The sequence below is a fragment of the Acipenser ruthenus genome, chromosome 7 (genome assembly GCF_902713425.1).
Source record: "Acipenser ruthenus chromosome 7, fAciRut3.2 maternal haplotype, whole genome shotgun sequence".
NCBI lineage: Eukaryota > Metazoa > Chordata > Actinopteri > Acipenseriformes > Acipenseridae > Acipenser > Acipenser ruthenus.
In genome coordinates this window covers 13873112-13883419 of record NC_081195.1, presented here as the reverse complement: position 1 = coordinate 13883419, position 10308 = coordinate 13873112, and the positions used below count along the sequence as shown (strand labels likewise).

The 10308-nt window shown below is 42.9% G+C and overlaps 1 protein-coding gene across 1 annotated transcript; it reads left to right on the top strand.

Annotated features, from left to right (window-relative positions):
- Positions 1-4442: 4442 nt before the first annotated feature.
- On the top strand, positions 4443-6790 carry LOC117415477 (retinol-binding protein 4-B-like). The gene is made up of 6 exons (XM_034025907.3): positions 4443-4596; positions 4785-4916; positions 5075-5211; positions 5312-5418; positions 5903-6115; positions 6564-6790. Exons 2-6 carry the CDS (start codon positions 4809-4811, stop codon positions 6593-6595), a joined length of 597 nt encoding a protein of 198 aa, XP_033881798.2. The 5' UTR covers positions 4443-4596; positions 4785-4808; the 3' UTR covers positions 6596-6790.
- The last annotated feature ends 3518 nt before the right edge of the window (positions 6791-10308 follow it).

The window sequence follows — 10308 nt, the reverse complement described above, 5'->3', positions numbered from 1 at the left end:
ATTGCTACTGATATCATATTTATAGAAAACGTGTGGCACAAACAAGATGTGCCATGAAAAACTATGTTGTATTAATGTCATGGGCAATGTCTGGCTAAAGGATAACAATTATTGCCATGCCCACCCATGACAAAATACTGTATAATTTTGTTCATACATATTCTATACTTTTGCTACAAATACTCACATTGATGCACTCTTTTGATGAACTCAAGTGATGTCTGAGAAGCAGGAGGGAATATACAGCTCTGGTCAAAAGTTTTGCGTCACCTAGAATTATGTGATTGAGACATAATGACAACAAAAAAACCTATCTGAACATAATTTAGATATTTTATTTAACATCATGTAATCAAATAAACTACAAAGTGATATTGAAAAAGTTTACTGGAAGCCATAATATAGGGTGATGCAAATCTTTTGGCCATAGCTATAAATAAACACTCTATTAAACCAATTGAAAAGTATATGCTTTATAGAGACAAGCAGCCCATAGCTATTTTCAGCAAACGGATTAGTGCAAGGAAGGGCTCATTAAGTACAGATCTAGTATAACAAATCTTTGTAAAAGTAATCTAAATAAAACCAGGCAAATAGCGAGTAAAAGACATTTCACAGGGGACATTTTCAGATTTCTAAAACTCAGGGGATGAAAACAGCCTTTTTTTTACAACCATGATTCATTTCACTACTAAACCTCTATTCTTTGCCACTTGCTTTTAACAATAAAAACTTCATTTGTAAAAAAACATTCACAATATCACTACATCAATAAACCCCACAGTCTGCAGCAGCAGTGTGGAGTAGTTAGTTAGGGCAGTTAGGGCTCTGGGCTCTTGACCGGAGGGTCGTGGGTTCAATCCCAGGTGGGGGACACTGCTGCTCTACCCTTGAGCAAGGTACTTTACCTAGATTGCTCCAGTAAAAACCCAGCTGTATAAATGGGTAATTGTATGTAAAAAAAAAACAAAGTGAAATCTGTATAATGTGAAATCTTGTAACAATTGTAAATCGCCCTGGATAAGGGTGTCTGCTAAGAAATAAATAATAATACAAACCTGACTTTTAAAAGAACTCCCTTCCCTGCGTGTCTTGCTATTTTTCCATATCAGGCTCAATAGGTTATGCTATCCTCTCTGTAACTATATCTTAATAAAATATATGCGTGTATCTATACCGACCATCAAGTTGAGTCAAGCCTAAAATTAGAAAAGAGCATACAGTATTAATACTGGATCACTAATCGATTGAGAGACGTTCTGTTACCTATTCAGTTCAATAAGTACATTTGACATTCAAGAACTATTATATTGATTGTACATGTATCCATGTTTACCACAGGAATACTTTGGCAATTAGATAAAGTAGTGAATAGAGTTAGTTCAAACAAGATCACTTATTTGTGAGTAGTGTAGGGACTATTGTAGACTGTTAATAGTCTTTAAACAATAACTGTGTCCTATTAAAATGTACAAACCTGTTTTCAATATCGCTCTCTGAAAACAATGGAGGATTTACACGTTACAACAAGTCAAAAATAGACCACATACCAGACTGTTCAAAGTTCATAAATCGTGTTTGTTCAACATGAGTGAATGACTCAATACTGGGAATCTCTTCTTAGAAAGATGGTATTTATTAAGCATGCAACAAAATCAGTTTGAAAATCACACAAAACAGTTACACCAATTAATATCACATTAAACAATGAGAACTAAGGTTTTAAACAACAATTTAACAAAGAAATATTAATACATACGGACACTACAACAAGGGATCGCACAATACCTGGATAGATATTTAAGAGTATTGTTACCAATCCTGGACAGCAGTCAAGTTTCAGCATTCTATTACCTTGTGTTTCTCCGGGGGTCAGGGCCCTTGACCTCAATGGATAAATACTGAGAGCTGAGGGCTCCAGGTGCAGTCTTGTAGTTTCTTTGAATCTGAGCGAGCAGGGATCAGAGGGGAAAGGAGATCAGAGGGGCAAGGAGATCAGAGGGGCAAGGAGATCAGAGGGACAAGGAGATCAGAGGTGGCGGAGGTGGGAGCTGCAGGTAGTCTCTCTAGCGGCAGAGGCGGGAGTGGCAGGCAGTCTTCCCGTGGCGGCGAAGGTGGGAGCAGCGGGTAGTCTCCTGGCAGCGAAGGTGGGAGCAGTGGGTAGTCTTCCCCTGGCAGTGGAGGCGAGAGCATCAGGTAGTCTTCCTCCATCATCGGGGACTGATGCAGCTCTCCCTCAGCCGCGGGGGACTGGTGGGGCTCTCCTTCACTCGCTGGGAACGGGTGCAGCTCTCCCTCAGTCGCAGGGGACAGCGGGGCTTCTCCCTCTTGCATTGGAAATAGCAGCGGGGCCCCTCCCATATCTGCAGCCAGGTAGTTGAGTCCCATGGCTGCGATGTCTGGGAGGGACGCTGGGTCACAACGGGGAGGGCCTCCTCAACATCCCTCTCAGGCTCTACCAGCCAGTCCCAGATCCCCTCAGAGGAGAATGGACCAGACTGCCTCGGAGGACGCAGGTAATCTCCCACTGTCGATGGACGCTCGGGCTCCTCCCTTTCCTGCCATGGAGTGGGTAGGTCAGGTGCTACGTGCCCGACTTCGCCAACGGCGAATCACCATTCCTCACCTTTCAGGCAGGTGAGGCAGACGTCCAGCATGGTAGAGACGCGGCGGGACTTGCGACCAGCTCCGCACTGCTGTTGTTGCGCCTCCTGCTGATGTTGCTGTTGTTTCCTCTGGCCGATTCTTCCCATTTTTATTTTTTTTATTTATTTTTTTTTTTAAAAAAACACTCTTCTTATCTCCAAAAACACTTTTCCTCTTCTCACAAAACTTTTTTTTTTCTTCAGAACACATTTCCCCTCTTTTTATCTTTGTAATTTTTTTTTTTTTTAGTATTACATAAAATGCTTATTAAGATTACCTAAAAGGAGAGGCAAGCCATGATATAGAGTTGAAATCTATGCATGTATGTGTTTAGATAACTAAAACATCTTATCGTATAAATGTTCATTTAAAAAGTGATTCTAGAAATATTGAAGGTCCAGTACTTCTTTTATTATTCTGATTGCATCCAGTAAAATTTGATTTGTCCTTGGGGAAACTACTAAAGACTTCCCATTGTAACTGCTGTAACTTAAGGTATTCATGGCTAAGTCATTTTTAGAGAATGTCTTTTATGTAATAATATAAGAGTTGCTTTGTCACATACTAGTGTAAAATATCTTATATCCGGAATCCGGAATGAAGCATAGGCTTTATGGAAAACTAGGAGCCCCCATTGTAAGTGCATGTAATTTACAGTAGATTAAGCGGAGTAATTTTGAGACAATTTCTTTAATTTAGTACTGTGGAAGTTGCTTTGACTAATTACCATAACGCTATTATCATTTGTTTTGTCATATTGTACAAAGCAAACTGAAGGGTCTAAGTTTCAAGCTACTATAACTTACTTTACACTGCATATTTCTGTGTCCTGGTGAATTACCTTGCAGTCCAGAAACATTAAATAACCAGTTGTTTGGCAGACAAGTCTGTTGCAGTCCTTTTTACGGTTTTACACTGTGCTGAGTGTATTACAATTTCTAATAGTTAGACATGTATCCTGCATGAAGTTCCTCTATGAAGCCTCCAGCATTGTGCACTGACAGGTTCAATTGCTTGTACAAACAAAATAGAGACTAAAGGGCAACCCTGTCTTGTTCCTCACAGGAATTTGGCCAATGAAGTATAGATAGGGCCAGTCTTTACCATTTGGGTTAGACAGTACACTTTCCATAAAGATCAGCACAATGATATGTTGGACCTATTCTTTAAAGGTTTCCCACTAGCTTTTTCAGCATTTAGATATTAGGACTGAGTTCTCATATACAACGCTTACTTTACTTTAGAAAATATTTAACAAAGTATAGCCTGTGTCCATATTGCACAACTTAACTGAGAGGATAGTGCACTGACATAACACATGAGAACTGCAGGTTCTAAGTTACATAAGGAAACTGGTGCCTGCCAACATTCTAGTTAATTATCTTGATCCCAAATGCCCAAAAACACTACAATAGTGTTTTTGTAACAGTGTTTCTTTTGCCCCTGCAGACAGAGCTTGCCAGAGTTTGTAACATCCCGTTGAACCTGAACATTTCTGAGTGAGCCCTGTTACTGTTGAAATGAAACATGCCAAGAGAAAATGTTATGAAAGCAAGTCCTGAAGCACTAAGAAGTGGCAGAGGGTAAACACCTGGATTGCGTTAACTGTTTAACAGGTTTTGGCTAATAGATACCAGATGCTGAGCTGAAACTTTTTTTTTATTTTTAGCTAATTTATCATCACTCAGGCTGTTTTTCCATAACAAAACTAGACTCTCAGCCTCAAACACACTTTTTGATTTTGATAAATGGAGGTCAAGGTGACAGAGCAAATGAAAGCGGCTTTTTGGAACAGGGCCTCAACCTCATTGATTTACCTGGCCAATTGAAATTGAAACAAACACCCTGGGGGTATGACGAAAGAAGATCCCAAACAGAGCACTCTCTATATAAGCCGCTCAACTAACTGGAGTCTGCAGTTTGGCATAAAACCTGGTGACTATTTTACAGGTAATCTCTCAACTAGAATCATACTTGCTAACAGAGAACACTCATTTTTGGCAGAGTATTTTAAATATGTATTGCTTGAGCAGTGCATACAACAAAAAGATGAAAACTCCAAAATTTCATGGATGGAATCTTTTGCTTCAAGAAGAGATTATAGATCATAGATGTGATTAATGTGTTTTTTTTTTCAGATCTTGACATTCTGTACTGGTGAAATGATGTTTCGCTTATTAGTAGCTCTGTGCTTTGTTGCCAGCTGTTGGGCACAAGATAATTGCTTACTAAGCAACATCAACGTGATGCAAAATTTTGATAGACACAGAGTAAGTTTTTATCATCTAATTGTGATTTTCTCTTTTTCTCATCTTTCAAAGCATTAAAGATCTTGTTTTCAATTTTTCTTCCATTGCTATGTCTCGCTCATTTATTTGGTCTATATTTCTTTCTCCAGTCAGATAATGATTTTTGAGTTTCTCCTTAGTATGCAGGAACATGGTACGCTGTTGCCAAAAAAGACCCAGAGGGACTTTTTCTTCTAGATAACATAAAAGCTAACTATGTTATCAATGAGGATGGTGTAATGACCGCCACAGCCGAGGGAAGAGTCATCATTTTAAAGTAAGTACAGCTTATATATTTTTTGAAAAACATGATCTGTGACATTTCTTGTGATTTCTTGCAGTTGTTATCACTTTATGTAATGTCTCCTGATCTTTAGTAACTGGGAGCTGTGTGCAGAAATGTTTGGCACTTTTGAGGATACAGTTGACCCTGCTAAATTCAAGATGAAGTACTGGGGAGCTGCAGCTGTACTTCAACAAGGACGTATGTAAATATATATATATATATATATATATATATATATATATATATATATATATTTTTTTTTTTTTTTTTTCTTTAGCACTTCAAAATGAGTTGTTTAATCTCCTCAGTTTATGTTTTTTTATTTTTTAAATGTATTTACTGCATGTGGTTTGTTTTGGACAACTGCAAGTTTTTAAAAGTTTAATAATATAGTATTTGACCAAATATGTTTATTTTACTTATTCATACTTTAGTATTGGGATAATATACAACTAACCACTACCCTGTGTTGAAATACTGCTCCAATGCTACTGTACGTACAGAAAAAAAAGTCCAGCCTCCTGGTAACTTGTGTTCACTCTTGGGTTACTTATTTGTGGACTTCTACAACAGCGGATTTCACTTAGAAAAACTGCACTTGTATAACAGCAGGGGGTTTCTGGTATCAGCAAGTATAAAATGCTCTTTGTTTTGACAAGTTCTGCTTTTTCTTCATATTCAGTTGACAACCACTGGGTTATAGACACAGACTATGACAACTATGCCATCCACTACTCCTGCCGCGAGCAGAGCTGGGATGGCACCTGCTTGGACAGCTACTCCTTCATCTTCTCCCGTGACCCTAAAGGCCTGACCCCAGAGTCACAGAGGATTGTCAGGAAGAAGCAGGAGGGGCTCTGCTTGGTTGGGAAATACAGGCGTGTGGCTCAGGACGGTAAGAATAAACTTAACAATTTCCACTGGGAACCGACCCTGCACCTCTCAAAATGCACTTTTCTCCTTTGAAGACAGAAACATATGTGCAGCACTGCTTGTATTAAATAGAGGGGATCTATTCAATTGATTTTAAGAGTGACGGATCTAAATACTACAATTGTTTAAATAATTAAAAGAAGATGACTTTGAGAATAGCCAACATCTCTAAAAGTGTGTTTGAGTCTGTTAAGTGTATTTTTGTCTGTAAAATGAATTATGATATGCCACGGTTAAGGTCCTTTTAATAGACCCCGGATGTCTTAGCAAGAAAGCGCTGTAACAAGTACCAAAAATGGTTAAACCCCCTGGCAATGTTCAGGCTATGATGATGTATGTTGTTAACTATCTCTTTTATTGTTATTTACCCTGGTCCGATTTGATTGCCCACATTTTATGTTTTATTCCAGGATTCTGCAATAAGTACAGAGGACAGTATTAAAGAAGACAACATGGATCGTGTTGCAGTATCTTTCCAGAGAAGAAGTAAACTGCTGATTGTATTCTATGAATCTAGTTTCATCCTATAGACTTCATTTTTACAAAAGATGTTCACTTAGTCATTTCAGATATAATTTCATGCACACGGCAAGTTTTGTTGTTGTTTTTCTTTTTTATTAAAAACAGTATGTACATATTCTCCCTGTTACCAGCTATTTCTTGTTTCTTTGTCGCACAAACAAAATTGAATTACCGGTATACACGTTTAAACAAATAATGCTGTTTAATGCAATATAAAATATAAATAACCTTGAATGTATACAAAAAAGAAGCATTTCTTTGTTAAGGTGGTAGAAAATGCAAAGGGATATCTTGAGTATGCTGGAAGTTAACAGAAGGCATTCTTTAAAGGTTAACTAAAAAAAGACACATTACAGATGCAAGCTAAAACCTGTATGCACAAGAGGCTATTTTGTATCCTATAAAATATATTCTGTCTGTCTGTCAGTTTATTACCCTCCTAAGGTGACATTAGGATTAGTGCTAAGCAGAGTCTGTGAAACCAGTCGTTTATGTCCTGAATAAACCAGCATGTGTAGTTGATGTTACTTCCACTGCTGTAAAAAGATGCAGTCAAAAATCAAAATGTTGATATAACACTCACTACAACTGGAGGATCCATGTGATGAAGGTTCAAAAGGGACTTTATTGAAATGCAGATAAACACACCATTGCTACAAACACATACCATGTCCTTAACTGGTTTACAGTACAAAGGCTACCATTTTCCAGAACCAATGTAAACTTTCTTATGTTCTTATACACAGAACCGAAAAAAAAAGATACAGAAACTGAATAAAATCTTTAAAACTGTTTAAGAGAAATATTCATGAAACAGATGTGTAAAATTATTTCAATTTCTTTGTTTAAAATGAGCACTGTTGAGTAATAAAAGACCGCTGTGTTAAACTGAGTGTTGTCTGTAAAACAAGCTTTCTGCGTCGACTGCAATTCCCTTGCATTCGTGCATGAATGCCGAAGTCTCCTCACTTCCAGCAACCTTTTTTGTTACTGTCTGTCGTATGTGAGCGACTGCCTCGACTGTGTGTTTTTTCTCTCTAAAAACTACACTCTTGGGAGAATACGGTTCCTCCATGGGGCAAGGCCTTGCCGCATCCCCGCTGTCGAGTGAAGCCAGTGTGCCACCGTTATCAAGCTTGACGTCGGCACTGATGGGATGCGCTGCAACTTTTTTGCATGCCCTATGGATGCCAGCGGCAGAACCACGCTGGTCCGTGTTTTGGACACAGGCGATGGCTTCTCACCCACAAAAAATACCGGACTTCACGGAGGAGGTAAGCTCCTCCTCGGATCGTCCGGCCTCAGCCCCAAGCGTGCCGAAGCAAGCCGTGCAGCTTGCCTCCTTGGAAGTCACGGAGAAACTGGGCCTGGCAGGTTTTCCCCCAGTAGACTCCACCATTGCGGCCTTGGTCAAGGCTCCACCGGTGGGAGGATTGGCCAAAGACCCTGTGTGCCTGAACCTGCAATGCAGGGTTATGGAGACACACCTCAAGAGGGCGTATGCAGCAGAGGCACAGCGGGTATGCTGATGGCCTATATGGACGGTGTACTGCGCGAGACCATTTCCTGGAGCAAGTGGCCACCGAATTGCGCCTCCTGTCGAGCATGCTGCTCCAGATCTCCGGTCTTCAAGGTCAAGCCCTAGGCTGGAACCTGGCTAGTCTGGTTGAGGCTCGCAGACAGTTGAGGCTGTCACAAGCAAGGGTTCCCGACGCGGATAAGGCTGCGCTGCTAGACGCGCCCATATTCTCGGGACATACTTTTGGGCCACCCGTGAAGGAGATCCTGCAGCGATCCCACCGAGCACGCAAGGCATCTCGGCAGGTGGCCGCGTTACTCCCTCCCCGTGCTCCAGCGTGCAGTAGGTCGAAGTGCTGGCAAACCCCTCTGACTTGGACTGTCACCAGGACAGTTCCGGTTCCCACGGCTCAGCTGGGTGATCGGAGGCACTGCCTACAGGGTACAGCAGCGGGGAGCAACCGGGCACTCCCAAAAGGCAGAGGGAACGCAGGACGTGGCCAGTCCACACTCCAGCGTCCCAGGAGGCGGTTCCAGGGCCACCACCCTAGGCAGCCTCCCTAAACTGACCCACCACAACCTCAGCAGCCCGAGCAGGGCCCCTGAAGGCTTGCGGCCTCAGGGCCCCTTTTCGGAACACCAGCTGCATTACTGGCACGCTTGCACCTCGGACACCTGGGAGCTCGTCACCGTGCACAACGGTTACGCAGTTCAGTTCCGCTTGGGACCTCCTCCCTTTTGAGGAATCATGAATACTTTCGTGACAGACCCTTTCAGGGAAGCGTTTACGAGTTCGCTGTACTGCCATTCGGCATCTCCCTAGCTCCTTGTATGTTTTCAAAGTGCATAGACGCTATCCCGGCCCCCTTCCGGATGCAGGGGATCAGAGTAATGAACTATTTCGACAACTGGTTTATCTGTTCCCAGTTGTGAGAGGGAGCAGTGGCCCACATGGTGGTCGTGACAGAGCATGGTGGTCGTGACAGTCGTACAATGCGCGCATACCAGTCGGATGACAGAGTAGCAGCTTTCCAAAGTCGCCTCTCACTGTTTCGACAGGGATCGCAAGTCACTCTGATATTGTGCCAGAAACTGTTGGGTCTAAACCATATCAGCCATTCAGTTAGGTCTACTCCGCATGCGCCCGCTATAAGCGTGGCTCAATTCGTTTCACTTACATCCCAAGCGTGACAGACACCATAGGCTGACGGTGTCTCATACGTGCTCGGCAGCCCTACCCTGGTGGAGAACGACCTTTCACCTGCGCGAGGGTGTGCGGATGGGAGTGGTGTTAAACCGCCAAGTGGTGATGACAGACGCCTCCAACTTGGGTTGGGGGGCAGTCTGGGAAGGCAGAGAAGTCTGCGGATCCTGGTTGGACCGCTGGGCGTCCCTGCATATAAACATGCTGGAGTTGCAAGTGGTCTCCCTTGCTCTCCACCACTTCCTCCCAGTGCTGCGTAGTGCACGTGTTGATCCGGACAGACAACACAACAGTGGTGGGGTATGTCAACCACCAGGGTGGCCTACGGTCCCCGGAGTTACATCGCATTGCCTTCAGGCTTTTGACATGGGCTCAAAGGAACTTGCTGTCCCTACAGGCAACACACATCCCAGGAGTGGTGAAGTGGGCAGCAGACCTCCTCTCGAGGGAAGGTCTGCATCCGTCAGAGTGGCAACTCTACCCTCAGGTGGTGGAGCACATTTGGGAACGATTCGAGAAGGCATAGGTACTTCCTCCATCGCTTAGGCAGTCCACTCGGCGTCGACGCCCTAGCCCACGGGTGGCCCAGAGCGCTCCTATACGTGTTCCAGCCGATACCATTACTCCCGGCCTTTCTTGAAAAGGTCCAGTTAGAGAAGGTGTCAGTTCTCCTAGTGGCCCAGGAGGATCTGGGTCTCGACCCTGTGCCAGCTCTTACAAGGTCAGCCCTGGGAGATCCCGCTTCGTCTAGATCTCCTCAGTCAGACGAGAGGCACTCTTTGGCACCCGGAACCGGGCAGGTTCCAGCTATGGGTCTGGTCCCTGAAAGGGACTGTTGGTTAGCCCTAGGGATATCAGTTGCAGTTGTGGGTACATTGCAGAATGCTAGGGCAGATTCCATTAGGTCGTTG

Coding starts and splice junctions, on each gene's coding strand:
- LOC117415477 (XM_034025907.3), top strand. CDS start 4,809: ATGATGTTTCGCTTATTAGTAGCTCTGTGCTTTGTTGCCAGCTGTTGG. Junction 5,419..5,902: donor AGCTGTACTTCAACAAGGAC/GTATGTAAATAT, acceptor CTTCATATTCAG/TTGACAACCACTGGGTTATA. Junction 6,116..6,563: donor CAGGCGTGTGGCTCAGGACG/GTAAGAATAAAC, acceptor GTTTTATTCCAG/GATTCTGCAATAAGTACAGA.